General features: G+C 40.2%; 1 protein-coding gene across 1 annotated transcript; it reads left to right on the forward strand.

Annotated features, from left to right (window-relative positions):
• The first annotated feature begins 1,389 nt into the window (after positions 1-1,389).
• LOC143317838 (desmoglein-2.1-like) lies at positions 1,390-17,409 on the forward strand. The gene is made up of 15 exons (XM_076725771.1): positions 1,390-1,481; positions 2,196-2,262; positions 6,126-6,215; positions 6,720-6,878; positions 7,079-7,220; positions 8,787-8,947; positions 10,461-10,595; positions 10,742-10,927; positions 11,944-12,371; positions 12,485-12,627; positions 13,299-13,520; positions 13,922-14,164; positions 15,195-15,325; positions 15,452-15,775; positions 16,121-17,409. Exons 1-15 carry the CDS (start codon positions 1,390-1,392, stop codon positions 17,210-17,212), a joined length of 3,615 nt encoding a protein of 1,204 aa, XP_076581886.1. The 3' UTR covers positions 17,213-17,409.
• The last annotated feature ends 822 nt before the right edge of the window (positions 17,410-18,231 follow it).

Genomic DNA, 18,231 nt, shown 5'->3' on the forward strand with positions numbered 1-18,231 from the left:
GGTACAAGTCTGAAAACATCTGCATCAGATGTGGACTAAAGCAAGTTGTGGCTGGGGCAATGAGAAAAGCCAGTCAACTTGAATCCTGACGTTCCTTTGCATCCCTTCTTCCTCTACTGGCACCTCTGATCGCCAGACCATCTTGTTGAATGTTGGTGAATGGCCCTCCAAGCCCAGAACAGCACACTGGAGATAATGAGGCAGCTGGGCCTTCTTATGGACACAACTGACTTTCCCATCATTCATGAAGTCACTGACCCTGAAGTTAAAGTTAGTGCCTTCACTTCTATTACTGGGTCCATCCTGGATAAAGTTGTCCCACTAAAGAGGGTCTTGGTTACTAACAAAAACAAGCCCTGCATGACTGTACAAATGAAAAATCTGAAAAAGAGTGTCAGCATGCGTTTTGCTCTGGCAATAAAATTCCCTACACAAATATATATTCACTTATTGTCAAAAAAATCAGGAATGTCAATCAGCAATACTACAAGACTGAGGTCAAGAAGCTGTGTGCCCTAACTCAAAACAGTGGTTCAAGTCCACATAAGCACTTATGGGGATGGAGGGTGATGGTGATACCGTGATACCCAAACACCTTGCAGTGTGAGTGTGACACACTGGCAAAGCATTTTGCTTCAGTATGGGACCAAGCAGACCACACTACTCCATCTGAGCAGAATGTCTCCTGAGCATCAGGCATGTCAAAGCTAAGCTCCTCAATGCGAGGAAGGCAGCTGATCCTGAGTGAATTCCTTCTTGGGTTTTAAAGACTTTGTAGGAAGAACTGGCAAATGTTTTATGTAATGTTTCTAATACATGCATCTAGCACAATGTTTTTCCACACCAATGGAAAGAAGCTTTGCTCAAAACTGTTCCCAAAAAAGCAAGGGAGAAATGAGAAAGTGCTCTGGGAGCATTCCACTACTTTCCCAGTCTTTAGTTGCTCCTGTCCCAACTTGTTTGAAATGTGTTGCTGCATTTAATTCAGAATGAGCAGATATTTATAAAAATCAATGAAGCTACTGAGTGATGAATTAATAATCATCCACTCCGTTTTCACATATTCAACTGCTTTTGTGAACCTTAGAATTTGGTAAACCCACTTCAAGAACCAAACAGTTGGTTCACATGAGTAAGGGTATGTTTCACAAGAGATTTGAAGAACTTGAAAACCTTCAACTTATCCCAAACATATCAAATTATCTCTTTACATATTGAATTTTTGATATATAGCATATGTGTCTTATGTGTTTCATGCAAATAGCCTATCTTTAAAAGTGACTTTAAGAAGATATGTAAATATTGAGAAAATGTCCATCCCAGAGGGTTAGAAACTGTCTTTTGTGCTGCTGTGCACTGCCTTATTAAACTGTGAAAAATGAAATCACCATGTCTCTAGAGGTGTATGTGGAGGCTTGCAAGGGCATGGACATAGCAAGATGTGATGTGTTTAAGTCTGCCAAATCCTCAGAGAATGACAGGTGACTTGTTAAGCATTCTAATAAATCCAGAGCTGCATTTACGTTCACGTGCAGCATTGTTTGCAAGCCCCTTTGGCACACCAATGAGACACTGAGTCAGTGTAACGCTGATGATGCAGAGTGACAGTTAAAACTATTAAATCAGTCCACCTCATATTTACTATATTTTTGTAATAACTTGCTGAAATTTAAGTCACAGGAACACAGACCAGAACTCCAGCAGAAGACAACCAGTGATAATTCTTAATGTCCAAAACCTCAAATTGATGTCAACTATAGAATAATTATTGATTGTTTATATATGGGAAATGATGATTGTTAGGGACAGACACACCCATTGTGATGGCTGAATATTATTATTATCTTCTTCTTCTTCTTCTTCTTCTTCTTATTATTATTATTATTATTATTATTATTATTATTAGTAGTAGTAGTAGTAGTAGTAGTAGTAATAGTACCAATAAGGAGAAGAAAAAAGAAGTATGGCATTTGCCTCATTAAGTTCATATAAAATGATACTGATATACATGATACACAACGTACCGGAACACATTGATGTTGCATTACGCAATACCTTACACATTGATGAGGTGTGTGTCTGCTTGGTGGTGCACTCCTCCTCTTTCATAAACCTCCTCCTCACCTCCATCAGCTCACAGTCTGTCAGGAACTTACATTGGTGCTCTAAGGACTCTATCTGCTCACTTGTTCCAGACACTGCGACTTTTCTGCAGTCATGATTCGGGTCTCTCCGCCCGAGTTTGTGTTGCTACTGCTTTTGGTGAGTACAGAAGGAGTTTCCTCTCTCTGCTATATTAAGTTACTTGACTCCAGAAAATAACTGATATGTCATAGTGAAAGTATATTTCTGCTGAAACCATCTTTAATGCTGACTATGGATCATACATCGAGCCTTTGTGGTACATTATTTCTGTTGTGTTTTTCCAAATATCTTTCAGTTGGATTCTACAACAAATTACAGACTACAATTTGCAATGAAAATCAAATGTTATTACTGACTGACAGTTTTTGGTTCCAGCTCAGTTATATGGCCAACCAGATCATCAGGAATTCTGTGGGTGATTTTGACTAAAGCAAGTTCATGCAGTAGTTTTATTGTGCTACATTTTCTGAACTAAGTCAGCTGTAATTTGACTGACTGACAACAGTTATATTATTATATTATTATACTATTTTGAACTGGACAGTTGTAGGGTTATGGATTGGCGATGTCTAGCATCTCTTTAGCATGTTGAATAGTGAAGGCATTTGGTTTCTGTCAGTACTGCTGATTCAGTTTCTTCTTTGTCTGTGTATATGATGCTCCTGGTGAGTTCTTTCTCACTGGAAGATGTGAGGCCACTCCCTTCTCTTTTTCTCATTATACATCTTCTGTTATCCTGACATGCCCATGCAGTGACTACATAGAGGAGGCTTAGTTAAATCTCTTGGGAGTGGCAGGGTGTGTCGGTTTGTCCTCTGAACACAAGTAGGTACACACAGTACCTGACATGCTTTTACATAGAGGCCATCACAATGTCTTAAGCTATGCTGGGTGTTTCTCATACAGACCCAGTTACGAGTGCCTGAGGCAAAAATGCTGCAGCTTCATCACTATTTGCAGTTCAGTGGAAGTACAATGTGAAAATATGATCACTAAAATGTGGGAAACAGAACAATAACCCACTCAGTTTGTTCATATGTGGTTCAACCTGTAAAATAACTGTGACAAATATCCAAATATTTGGAAAAATACCTTATCAAGGCTCATTCTATTTCACACTCCCCAGCAGGCTTCACTCCTGGTTAAACACAGGGAAATACTATTTTGCCATCTGCATTTTGGCACGTTTGAACAAGTTGTACAAGTTTGATGTTTGCCATTCGATGACAAGTGCTAGATAAAGGGGGTATCATCATTTTCAATTTGCATCATTTGCAACTTCTTACACTATTTGCTGACCATCATGCTGCCGTTATTCTGTTATTCATTCACCATGCTGCAATAGACACAAGAAAAGGCAGCAGTCAGTAGTTACTGAACAACATAGCAGCCCTGCCCTTTATTTCCAACTGGCAGGTCAGCTTAACTGAACTTTGCGGTAGCAGGAGGTGAGATCTGGAGCATGAAGTGAATGTATTTCTATGTATTTCTTTATTTAAATGAATGAGGTGCAAAAGGTCAAATCTCTTGTCAGGGCTGTGTGGGCACAGACTGTACATGGACAGACTGTCCTTCATTGACACCTTGCTGACTATTCCATATTTTCTTTGTTCTTTGTAAAATGAGACACCTCGCAGATGTCTTTCTCTCACTGACCACAGTTCTTTTTCTGCATAGCTCCACCATCTTCAAACAGGGTAGAGCTCAAATCAGAAGTAAAACTTTGAGAGTTGATGAGGTAGACACAACTCAAAATATTTCATGTTTTATTGAAAAAGCAGATAATGGGAGTCTTTCTGAGGTAGCCGTATTTTCTGATTCACAACAGAAATACTTCCAGTCAAAACACATTTGGACAAACACATATCTGTAATTCAACATCAATGGACAAAATATCCAGAAAGTGTGGCCTGATTATGAAGTCTGTCTCAGATTTCCCCCTCAGGAAGACAGAAACTGAATTAACTTTCTTAAATCATTGGGATGTCACTACTAAATTCATTTTTAGGTGTATTTTACCTTTAAAACAGACGATCAAATATTCTGTGAATAGTGAAACATGTCATTTCAAACAAACTGACAAAGAGTGTTGAAAATTGAATGTGAATGGTCAGAAAAGTCTATAACAACCTTGATCTAATCCTCTAATTAAATTGCTGGAATTTAGGACAGTCTTTCCTTTCAGTATGGAATGAACAATCAAATAATGTCCAAGTAAAAACTCTGGTTAGCCTCTTCAGAGCCCCAAATCCAGCATCTTAAGAGCCATGCAGTCCTCTGCTAGCACATTAAAATGAAGTTAGCGAGTGCTAGAGTATAATCATGTGGCAAAATTTTTTGTTCTGACAACAAATGTATCAGCCCGCAGTAAGAAGACAACAAGACCTGGTTACCTGGATTGCTGGCTATTAATCAATGAACAGTGAATTTTGCTGTTAGCTGTGAACCAGCCTCTCGCTCAGACTAACAAGACGTAAAGATTAAGTCCCACTGGCAGGAACAACCTTTAGCTCTCTGCCAATCACACTGTCATAGGTACCTGACATGACTGACTGGCTTCACAGCTTTTGTGTCAGCACCATCTGCACATCAGGAAGTCCCAGTAACTGCAATTAAACAGTCCTTTTTATCCTTAGCTTTCTCACACAGTGACACTGTTGATAGTGATTTCATTACAATAATGATATAATTTTAGGTGTCATTCTATGGAGGCAGTGGGGAAACAGAACTAACTTTGTCACTGCCAAGCTGGTATTTCATTCACTTATGTTATATGAAATTTCATGAACAAGACATCTATTACATACATAGACATCTATTTAAAGAGAATCGTTAGAGCAAGGATAAACAAAGTATTTATTTGGATAGGAAAATAAAGACTCTAGTGAGAATATTTATGTTTTCTGTTTTGTGGTTTCATTTTTAATACAAGGTATCAACAGTGAGTTTGGAACATATAACCTGTCAGTATTTTCTCTCCCTCCTCATCTTATGACAGCAATGAAGGACCAAAACAACAACAACAGTCAGATTTAAAATAAATTAAAATAAATAAGAATCAGAGGAACAGTCCCCTTTATTTGTCACTCAGATACATCCATGCACACACACGCCATGCACTGGTAAAATTTGTCTGCCTTTCACCCATCCTGGTTGTCCTTCCTCCGCGGCAGACCAGGAGCAGTGGGGCTGCCATCCAACCGGCGCCCGGGGACCCAGTTCCTTTTGTCACCATTGGTCAGGTGGTGATCTTCTTGCATGCTTTTAGTGTGGGCAAAGTTCAGTTAAGTGGGGGTATTTTTAATGGATACCCCGGGTGAACACGGGGAGAGCATGCAAACTCCACACAGAAAGGCCCTTTTCCTCGAGCAGCTGGCACTGAAGGCATGGCGGAGGACACGCCCCCGGCGCTCACAGCGAGATTCGAACCCAGGGCCTTCTAGCTGTGAGGCAACAGTGTTACCACCGTGCCACCCCAAGCATATGATCATATAATAGGAGCTTATGAGCTAAGACAGTGCTTTGGTCTGAGGTTATTAAATACAGACTCAGTCTACTGAGCCTACAGTAAAGTCAGCAGACTGAGTCAACAGACTTTGACTCAGCTGCAGGGTTATGACACACTGAGAAGGCAGGATTTTCCCACACTAACTTAAATGCTCTAACTCCACATAGAAAACTCGGGGTGTTCCTGCTGTGAGTCTGAGCTGTTGTGCCACCCTCCTTTCAGTGACAGGGCAGCACACATTCATTCAGGACAGTTGTCTACGATTCTAGAAAGACGTTGTTGACAGTGCCCAAGGTTACTCCCAAGATGCACATTTTATTTTCATTTCTTATACCATTTTTTCCTATGCTGAGAAATCTGATCATCTAACCTTAAGTGATATGCATCTGACTTTACACGTGTCAAACTGAGATTCATCTTTCACGTGCAGTTCATTGTGAAGTAAGTACATCTATTTTTATTATACCTCCAGGCTGCTGCTGTGGTGAAAGCTGTCTGGATTCCCCCGAGGAAACCACTGGAAGAAAATGTTGACTACACAGGAGAGGAATCTGTTGCCAAGGTGAGTCACCGCTCTTTGTCTTTGATCCGACCTGGTAATTTTTACTCTCACTGACTGGACTGAACAAAAAGCTGTAAAAGGGACTTTTAGCTACACAGCAAAGCTTGACATTCTAAAAATGTCTTTATACATCTTTAAAAGAGACTGTAACAATTTATTTTACATAAACAGAAAAAAAAACAGCCAAAAGAAAAACACCCACACACCAAAAAATGTGCATCGTGAAAATAAAGTGGATCATATAGACAGAGGTTGAGAGAGTTGCAGAGACAAATGCTTGAGGATCAGCGCTGTACTGTATAACGATTAGTGTTCAACAACAAATCATAGTTAAAAGATTTTGTTTTTTCTCTGCTTATATGAAATAAATTGATTTCAAACTTTCCAAATAGTTGCTCTTGATTTTCTAGTGCAAATATCTTGGGTCATTTCCTTCTGCTGTGCTGAAATGAATATGAATTAGACTGTGTTCAACTGAATCAGCTCTCCTTCTCTGTGTTTCAGATTCATTCAGATAAAGATGATGGCACAGGGAATGTTCTCTACTCTCTACAAGGCGTGGGTGCAAACCAGCATCCCTTCAATGTGTTTGTAGTTAATCCTGAAACTGGCGTCATTCGTGTGACCCAAATGCTTGACAGGGAGTCCATCTCTATGTACAATGTGAGTGATACATGACTGTTTCTGTCTTATTATACTTTTTGACTTTGAAGTCATTTTTCCCGTGCTAAGATTAAGTAATTGCTGCTATTGATAATTAATAATGAGGCATTTGGCAGTCATCTGCTACACTGTCACAGGGTATTCATGTTTGCAAATGCACCTACTAAGACAGACCATAACATTTGAGCTTTCTGTTTCAGCTGTCAGGTGTTGCTAGGTACAGAGATGGCAGACTGGCAGAGGAAAACATCGATATACGGTTCCAGGTTTTAGATGCGAACGACAACTCTCCAGTCTTTGGAACCATCGAGCCCGGGGAGGTGAATGAGCACAGTGCTGCAGGTTAGTGTTTCTCTGATAGGATAATTCTAATTGGCTTGATTACATAATAAATTAAAATGAATTAAAACCTTGGGGTTTGTACCTGGAAGCTTTTCCTTTTTGTTCATCTCTTATGTTTACATTTAGTGTTACTCAAGGAAAAGTGATGTGGTGTGTCATGTGTGGTGACTGGACTGAGAACCTCCGATTGTCGTTCTGCCTGAGCGGCAGGCTCCACAGAAAGACAAAGTAAAGTGAAGATAAGGGGCAGCCCTGAAGAGACGATCTGGAATCTGAGAATCTAGATGAGCAAATATTACTTGTGATGACTACTGTGAAAGGGTTGCTATACAGTAACATAATCACAGAAGTGACCCCATCTGCTCTTTCTTCTCTGTTGGAGAAGAGCTCATAAATAGCACCAGTCAAATGTCTTCTTTGGCATCTAGTGAAAGATGGTACTGTGGTTTTCTGACATTGAGGCTGAACCTATTACATTAAGTTAGCGACTGACATTATCAGATGCTAGTATGGATTTGATAAACTCAGCTGCCGTGGTGGACCAGACAAGCCATATAGTGCTTCAACCAAGTGGCTAAGACCTTAGCATAAATTTTGACTTTGCAGTTCAGGAGACTGAAAGACCTTTAAGAGGAGTAGCCTGTTGGAGGCTTGTCCCTTTTTTGCAAAACCGAAATAACAGCAATATTTGAACTACCCGAAAAGGAACCTTTACTAATGGAAAAATCAAGCATATTTAACAGTAAAAATAAAATGTATAATTCTCAAGGTAATCCATTGAAGCCTGGTAATCTGCCTTTGTTCATTGATTTAATGGATTTCCTTCCTTCTAGAGTGACAGGCACCTCTAATGAATGCATGGTCTCTGGGGCCAGCTTAGATAAATGTAATGGTGAACACCTCTGACTTGAACAACTTTTGAATAAGTAGTTGAAAAGTGCTATTAATCTTTATGATATCAGAAATTAAACTCACTTCTTTGGTCCCAGTTGCTGAGATGTTTGTTCGATGAACACTCATCCTTAAGTGCAAAAAGGCAGTTGGGCACTGTTCATGTACTGATTTTGCTTAGTGTGATGAACAATGAATTATGATAAAACTGATTTCAGTTTCCAGAAACTCAATCAAATGATTTCTAACTTAATAATGATTTGATGTAAAGGATATTGTTTTATTTCTGACCTTTGACTGCATCCCATATCACTCAAGGGTTGTCAACTGATAGACTAAATTAATTCAGTTCTGCCTCAAGTTTGTGTTTTTAAAGTGTTCTGAAGCAGGGTGTTGTTTTAATGCAAATGAAAAGACAGGACTATGGTCAGACAGAGACATTAAAATCATATCTGTGTTACTGACAATAATATGCCAGACAATAATATAATCAGTTGTTGAAAAGGTGTTATGTCGGGCAGATGAAAAGGAAAATCATACACCAAATGTCAATTACTCTGTAATCATTAGCTAATTTCTGTAGCACACTGGGTGCTTGTTGTTTGTTTACAACTGAACTATACACAGGACATATTTAAGTATGATGGCTGCTTAATTAAAGGTTATTATTTACAGGGACTTCAGTTATGAAAATAACTGCAACTGATGCTGATGAACCGGGGAATGAGAACTCTCAAATCGTTTATTCCATCGTAAATCAGAATCCGCCTGATGACATGTTCTACATGACCAGGGATGGGACCATCTATGTAAAAAATTCTGCCCTTGACAGAGAGGTATGGACTACACCAACACATCTACAGGTCTAATACAAATTCCACAGAGATTTTTCACTCCAGCAGCTGATCAGTGTCCCTTAATCCAATCAACAATCACATTCAGTTAAGAAGGTGCAAGTTTTTAACACTGGGGAGTTCTTCTCTTTAGATAGTGTACTTCTGTGTATTCTTGCCATCATGCCTGTTATTACTGATAATTCTCCCATCACAACATGATGACCTATACATTCTATCAGCTGCTCAAGGTAAAATTTTTACATAACATTAGAATCAATCAAATGCCTATGTGTAAATCAAAAGGTGTTTCTTTGATGAGCCCACAGAAAAACATCACCCAGTTTGAAACTTCACAAAGCTTTACAGAACTTTTCAGCTTCTTTCATTGTTTTGGTATTCTAGACTGCATATCTGCTGTTTCATATCTGGATCTTGTTTCCAGTTGTAGCAGGCAGAAGGAAAGGGCAAAAGAAAAGCTCTGATACACCCACTGTATGCTCCGTGTCTAGCACTAACTCCCACAGTAACAGAGGTAGGAATTAGCTGGTGAAATACCGGAGCATTTAGGAGCAAAAGCCAGATATTACTGTCAGGAGTTAGGGGAGATCAAACCAGAGCTAAAATGATAGAAAAATAAATAAATAGAAACACAGCTCCAAAACAGTGTTGAAGTGTTTCGTGTGTGTGTGTTAAAAGAAAAGCATTTGCTAACATGTTCACCATAACATTATAGTAACATACATTATATGTGTCAATGTTGTTTTCAGGGCTTGTTATGCTGCTCAGGAGTATTTATTTGATTTGATTTGATTTGATTTGACCTTTATTTTTAGCAGTCCAAATATTCATAGAGTGACCAGAAAATTCAAACATGTTTACATTACCATATAATTTGTTCTAGCTGAGGTTCACCTTGAAGTATTTTGAAAGACACCATTGTCTACCTCCATCTAAAGCCACTGTCACTGTATTCCTGACAACAAAGCTTGCTCCAAATATTCATAAAGGTTGCAAAGAAAATCCCCAACTTCAAACCAACAGCAGTTCATGATTTCCTACCCTTATCATCATCATCATTATTGTCATCTAGTGTGGAGGAATTGCAGTATACTTAATGACTCAAATCATTTCAAGAATATTTACCGGAGTAGAGTATTTGCTGTACCTTATATCTTGCAATACCTCCATTTTTAAATAGTCACCAGACTCATTCAGTTGACACCTAGCTGGATGATGTCTGGTCTTGGATGTTTAACAGGACAACACCTTTGTATCCCCTTTAAATACAGTACAAATCAAATCATACAGTAAGGTCCGGTCTAGACAATGACAAGCTTGTTGGCCATGAAACCAACCAGTATTGCTACCCTGTCCAAAGTACAACCATGCAGCAAACATTATATAATACAGTTCATAGTTAATCTCTCAGAATTCACACCTTACATTAGTCCCATTTCACAGCAATGTGTGATACAGTCTTTGTAAGTTATTTATAACCAGTTTCCACTTTCAGAAAACAGATCAGTACACTTTGACGGTGAGAGGCCAAGACTTGAATGGCAAACCAGGGGGAAACACTGAAACTGCCACTGTGACCATTAAGATCGGAGATGTGAATGACAACGTTCCCACTCTGGAAAAAGAGCAGGTAGTTTTCTTTTTACACTTTTCCTAAAATGACAATGTTGATGTGCTCATGTCACATGTCACACATTTAAGTCAAATAAATGCTAATCAACACAAACACTGAGATGAACCCTGTTACTTTCATCTCATAATGTGTTTTACTTGCAGTATGTGGGCAACATTGAGGAGAACAAATATGGTGTGGAGGTGATGAGAATCAAAGCAGATGACATGGACGTGAAGGGTACAGACAACTGGGAAGCTGTGTTTGACATCGTCAAAGGCAACGAGGCAGGGTACTTCAGCATTAAAACGGACCCCAAAACCAACGAGGGCATCTTAATGCTTGACAAGGTAATGCTAAATGAGCAACACAGCAGTGGGAAAGTCTTTTGTAGGATAAATGTGGTAAATGCAATGATCATGCCTGACAGCGAATGAAAATAAGCAGTAGGTATGGACATGACTGGAAAAAATAAGTAGAAACTCCAAAAGAAACACGTTTAAGGTGAGATTTTAGGCTGCTAGCAAGGTCTAAAAAAGTCTGCCCCACGTTCTCCTCCAACTTGGAACATTCTCACGGGGAGAGGTCAGGGAGATATCCACATCAGATTCCCAAACCACCTTCTTCTGGATGTCTGAGCTCCTCATTCTATTTTTTAGGGTGAGCCCAGCCACTTTTATCTGACTCATGTAGTTATCACTCGGAGCTCGTGACCGTAGGTAAGGGTTTGAACTCACAGCGAATCGTAAATCAAGAGCTTTGCCTTCAGACTCAGCCTCACTTATGAAACACCCAATGCTCGAAGATTGTCCAAGTCCAGTGATAACAAGACCACACTCTGGGAACTCTGTAGGACCAATCCTCCTAGTCCAAGAAATGTCAAGAAGTTGCCATTCCATACAGGTTTTGGAATCATTCTGTCTGACCCTTCACCTGGGACAAATTTGCCATCCTAGCAGAAGTTATTGCCTTTGACAAAATAGCTCACAGGATCACAAGAGTTAACAAACACTTCTAGCACATTAAGGAGACAATTCTCAAAAAGCAATGGCACAATGTTTTGAGGGGTGGCAGTTCTCAACAATTTATTTTGTATTTTAACCGTGAAAAAAACTTAGCCGTAACCTTAAGATGTTTTAGCAATCTGCCATTAACAAACTGTAATGCGAACCTCAAAAATCAAATTTTTACCCCATCTACTAATCAACAATGTTTTCTTATGTGTAGAACAAGAGAAAATGGCCTGTTACCTTAACATTAGTTTTCATTTTATCAAATATAGTGACCCTGTATTGACAAATGTTAATATCTGTTATTGTTATAATAGTAATCTGTGTTCATTGTGTTTGTGTGTGTCATTTCACAGGCTGTGAATTATGAGGATGTGAAGGACCTTGATTTAGGAATATCTGTGAGAAACAAGGCTCCACCATATAGTGGATCTGGGGGAAGTACTGGAGCTGGTATAAGTATAGGGGGAGGAGGTGGCGGAGCAGGTGGCGGAGCAGGTGGCGGAGGAGGTGGTGGAGGAGGGGGTGGAGCAGGGGGCGGAGGGGGATCAGGTGGTTCTAGTACAGGAGGTTGGTCTGGAGGATCAACATGGCAAAGTGGAACCACATTTAAAACTTATCCAGTAAAAATCAACGTGAAGAATCAGCCTGAGGGGCCTAGTTTTGACCCCAAAGTCAAAGCTTTTCCCATCTCCGAGGGAGGCAACTCCATCAACATTAATGATGTTATTGGCAGCTACACTGCAATAGATGGAGACACTGGGAAACCAGCGGAGAATGTCAGGTAGTTGCATACATAAACATATACTCATGAAAGATTCTGCAGTTAAAACTGCAATGTCAGCCTCATTTTCTACATTCAATGATGACAACTCATAGAGCTTATTTCTGCTATAGGTATGTGAAGGGCTCAGACCCTGGCAACTGGCTAACCATCGATCCAAAGACGGCTGAGATCAAACTGAACAAGATGCCTGACAGAGAATCTGAATTCCTGGTCAATGGGACATATTTTGCCAAAGTACTGGGCATTTCAGAAGGTATGAGGTTCCTCTGTGTGTCTGCTCAAGCTTCAGATGACACATCAAGCTTAAAAGTTGAAACTCTGCTATTGACTGAAACAGGCAAAGGTTTTCACCTCATATAACCCACAATATGAAAGTGATAGATGAAATAAAACACTGAAAATGTGTATTAATCTGACTGCTTTGCCAATAGTGGAGAAGCATAAAGTTTACTCTGAGAAAGACTCTGGAGCAATGTCCATAGAGTCACAAAATATTATCAATATTTTATGCTATTTTGAAATTTTCATTCAAGAGTGTACTCAGCAGCTAACTGAAAGTAGGATTAGGATTCACCATCTGGGGACCATCAACATCCACAGCAAATGTAGTGGAAATCAAAGTATCTGCACTCACTGTCTTATGGAATATCATCAATTATCCAGGCACACCCACTCAAGATTAGTGTGTAAGTTGCTGGCTAGCTAGTGGTGAATAAACACAGACTGCATAACTAGTTCAGCAGTAATAATACACATAGACAAAGAACCTCACTGTGTTGTCTGGTCCCATCACTAATAATTGTGTACACCTGTTGTCCACCAGCAGAGGGAGTGAAGCGTTTGTCTCGAACTTGTCTCAGGAATGGAAATAAAAACAAGGGAAATGTTGAATGACCTGATCTTATTTTTGTCTTTCCACCACAGATGAACCTGATAAAACAGTCACTGGCACCATAGCCATCCAGGTGCAAGATTTTAATGACCACTGCCCCACCCTGACCAGTGACATCCAGACCATGTGTGTCACGGATGATTCTGTTATTGTGAATGCTAAAGATGAAGATTTATTCCCTAATGGACCTCCTTTTGACTTTGAAATTGTCCCAGAGGGCACTGAAGGAAAATGGCACGTGGAGCATCTCAATGGTGAGGAGAATACTACCAATAATTTTAAAGTTATGGTAGACAGATATAAATATACAAATAGATATAAAGTTAGAAATGGCTCTGTAGCAACAGGAGCTAATATCTGCCATAGATTTGCTTGAGTATATGCTTAGGGGGTGCCAAAGTGATTTTCTATATATATTTTTTAATCTTATTTTCTATTTATTTATTTATTTTTAATTCTATATAAGTTGCTTTAAGCTTCGCAAATGACGGGGTTAATAATAGGGTTTGACCTTAAAACTCTGGAACCTTGTTTTTAAGCTACAGAGTGGAAAGGCCAACTTTAAATTTGAGTTCTGAATCCAGAATACTGTTAACTTTAGAGTAAAGCATATTGATTGTTTACACTTTTCATATGTTTTTCTTGTTACTGGTAGACACTGCAGCTATCCTGAGGGCCGAGGAGTCCATGTGGCCTGGTTTTTATGAGGTGGAATTTGTGGTGAAGGACGAGCAGGGCCATGCCTGTCCAGAACCACAGAAAGTGAGGGTCCAAGTTTGTACCTGTGAGGATGGAGTTCTGTGTGGAAAACGAGGCAGCAATGGTCAGACCAGCAAAGAAACAGATTTTGGACCTGCAGGCATCGGACTGCTATTCCTGGGCCTGCTGCTCTTACTACGTAAGTATGATGTGATCATTCTCATGAAGACTCATGCGATCAAAGACCTGACACGTTTGCATTGATTAAGTCAATCTCTATACAAGCTGAGTTTAAATAAGGTTTAAATGTAAACTAATACTTAAGGACTGTTAAATATCAAAAGAATCCTTTTTGTGTTGTTGTTGCAGTTTTAACACAAATTTCCTGTCTTATTTTATCTTATCATAATTTGTCAGCCAGAGAGCACCGACAAATTTATTTTTCAATTATTAAATGACCCTCTTAGTACATATCTCATTACAATTCTTAATTAGACTTAGACTTAGACTTTATCTTATGGGTCCCAATTGGGAAATTCATTTTTTGTTGAAATTTAAAGGACCTTAATGAAAAATATTTGTGTTATATGTTAATTTACTCCTGAATATTGATATCTGTATTGCTTTCAAAATAAGCAACCATTTGATTTATGCCTAATCAAATAGGCATAAATGTCAACAACACAAAAAAAAACATCTTTCAGAATTTTTCAATAACACTCTTCTTAAAATCTTTGCCAAGTGCATGTATTGATTTGATTTTACGTTTACTGTTGCTAAATTTTGCACAAAACAGAGTTTTCAGTAAGAGACTGATTAAAATAGATTTGAATAGAAAATAAGTTTTCAAGTGATTTTGAATGCTCCACCATCTGAAAGGAAGCAATAGGTGTGGTGGGAAAATGAATCCAATAACAGTTTCTCATGGCCTCGGTTTTCTGTCAGGTAATTTCCCTGAAAAGCCTTTGATTTTAGATGTGATTGTGTGTCTGACCAGCAGGTGGCAGTCATCATATGTGACAACACACTCAAAGCCAGACTGTCAGACAAGTCAAAAAATGCCAGATGCATTACAATATGCAACTTACAGCAGAATGGTTATGGAAAGACCTAGTATTGCTAATAATGAACTACATGGTGGCCTATTACAAGAGAAGATAAAACCACATTATATGTGTGCCACTCTGGAGTCATTAAGTTAGACTCACACTTTGTTGTTGTTTTTACAGTCATTCCTCTGTTGCTGCTCTTCTGCCAATGTGGGGGGGCTGGGGGTCTGCCAGGGGGCTTCACTGAGATGCCTTTCGACACCAAATCACACCTCATTAACTACCGCACCGAGGGCCAGGGAGAGAACACGGTAAGACCAACATATTTATATTAACATGACCACTACTGTTGAGGGCAGAAATACATACTGGACACTTGCTATTCAGATGATGACTGTTGACTCTGTTCTAACATTTGGATCACTGGCCTGTGATAGGAGGTGCCACTACTGAACATACAAACACAAAAGGATGCAGATATGGTCAAAATGGATATGGGCACGGCGAAAAAAGTTTCAGCAATGGCGCCAATGGCAGGTTTGGATTTTCAGAAATCCGTCACTTCCATGGATGGGATGAACGGGGCCATGTATCCAGATGGTTTTTCAAGTGGCAACAGAGAAGGGACATGGGCGATGATGAACCAGGCAAGCGGCAATGGCCTCTACTCTGCATTTGAGGACAGAGAATCAGGAGTAGGTGGAGGACTTTATGCTGGAATGGCTCTGCCAGACCATTTCCTGGGACAGTACTATTCTCAGGTGAGGAATCATTGAAATTTCTCGTTTTCACTTTCTGTAATGCATAGTAGGGTGTTGTCCAGGACATAATTATTATTGTGACGATATTGAGATGTTGGAAAAAAAAACAAATCAAACTGGCCGAAAGAGGTACAGCTGGAAATGCTCAAATGCAAATGTATTTGCCATAACAGCTCTGTACTAGTCCTGCCAATAAAAGCAGAGGTTAAGTTTGACCGTCACTCTTCAGAACCTAAATCTTAAAGAGCCCTTTGAGCTAACTAACTCACTTCGTGTTAATGGACATCCTGACAGCTTATGAGAATGTGGTCTCTTGTTGATTATTTCCTGATTTTCTTTCAACAGAAAGTGTCCTGTGGAAATGAGGACCTTGCCGTGAAGGATGATCTTCTGGTTTATGACTATGAGGGCCAGGGCTCCTCTGCTGGCTCAGTGGGCTGCTGCAGCCTCCTGGAGTCTGACAATGACCTGCAGTTCCTCGATGACCTCGGACCAAAGTTCAAGACCCTGGCAGAGGTGTGTGGAGGCAAGAAGATCCCAGCTGAAGTAACACATACATTCACTCCTCCACCAACTGCATCAGTCAACACTCAGAGCTCAGTATCAAGTGTGGTGACTGCCCAACAGCTGTCCCCACCACCCAAGCTGCAGCCGACTGTGCCTAAAACACAGCAGACTGTGGTCAGAGAGACATCTGAGCATTCTCAGATGGTGAAGGAAAGTGCGGCCACTGTAAGACAAGGGAGGACCACAATGGATAAAGGGATGGTAAATCAAGGCCAGATGCTCCTGCTACAACAGCAGCAGCCTGTCTACTACACCACCACCCCTGTGCTCCAGCCGATGCCCTATGTAGTCCAACCACAGGTTCAGAACACCGTGCTGCTGGCTGACGCACCAGCCACCAACCTGCAGGGCATGGTACTGGTTAACGGCACCCAGGCCATACCTGCCCAAGGTGTAGTCGTACAGGGACAGACAGTGATGTCCAGCGGACAAGCCCAGGGTCCTGGGATGGTCCTGGTGGAGAGGAGTGGACTCCAGGGGGCTGGTGCCAATATGGTCCACACTGGCAACCTCTCTGGCTCCCAGACCATGATGGTTGTCGAGGGCAAGGTCCCTGCAGGATCAATGAAAGTGCTGAAAGGGAGCCAGACCTGCTTTGTGCCAGGGGGCACTCTACAGTCAGGAGGGCTTTCAGGATCTCAAAGTGTCTTGGTGGTCGGAGGGCCAATGAACAGCGGAGGGCAGCTGGTGCAGGAATCAGCAGGTCAGTCCCAGATGAGTGATATCTCTGGATCTCAAAGAGTCCTCCACAACAATGGTAGCACATCCACTGGCTCTCAGAGCATCGTATTGGGTTCATCTACCACCACAGTGAGCACAGCCCCCACCCAACACAATGTGGTGATGCACAAGAAATTCACTGAATTGTGACGTTGGAAAACACAGTTTTCAATGCAGTTCAAACTTCTGGCGAGGCAACCTGTCAAGTACATTCATGAGACACACCCTGCATGTGCATGTCAGTTTAATGCTATAGGATGTGTCAGAGCAGCTTGATTTAAAATGAAACTACATGTACATGCATGTTCACACTACGGATTCTACTTGACATCAGAATAAAAGTAAACAACCATGATGTTGGTGCATGACCCAGCCAGGCTTTTTGATTTAAAAAAAAAAAAATGACACTGATTGTTGAAATGCAATTATATTCGAAGTTTTTTGTAAAAAAAAGTTTTGCAACCAGACATTGGATTCAATCTGCAAAACTAATGACATTCCCATCAGTTTCAATTGTACTTTGTGTTGAGTTCTAATTAGCAAACGTGAACATAGTAAACACTACACCAGCTAAATCAGCATTGTCATTTTGAGCATTTTGTCATGCTGATGTTAGCATAGCTCAAAACATCACTGTCCAAATGCAACCTCATAGCAGGTAGCATGGCTGTAGACTTTAGACACTAGACTTAAATATTATTTCAGCCATTGAGCCGTTGTCACCACATCTGCTCAGCGATGTTGATGTTCCGTGTTTGAATCGGTGGAAGCAACCCTTCTGCTCAGCTACCTGCCTGTGCCACACAAGCTGCAATCCAGCTACTATTATATCATCATGTGGCTAAGCTATGGCTTGAAATAGAAGAAATAGTTTGCAGGATGACATTATAGATGTTAGGGTAATGTAAGAGTTAGCCCTTCTAAAACAGCAAAGTTAGCAGCACAAACTGTTGGCTATCTGAAAGCGCCCTTAGATTTGTTCTTCATGTGAGCTTGTTTTTACATGCAACATACACAATATTTTCAACTGAATTGCTTTGCAAATAAAAAATACATATCTCTGCTATCTGAATAACAACTCAAGGTCAACCTTGCATTACAAGATTCCTGTCAACATGATCACTTGTGTTTATTTGTATTTAACTTTGTTTTATCTTATTTATTCTATT

Source organism: Chaetodon auriga, chromosome 3 (genome assembly GCF_051107435.1).
Source record: "Chaetodon auriga isolate fChaAug3 chromosome 3, fChaAug3.hap1, whole genome shotgun sequence".
NCBI lineage: Eukaryota > Metazoa > Chordata > Actinopteri > Chaetodontiformes > Chaetodontidae > Chaetodon > Chaetodon auriga.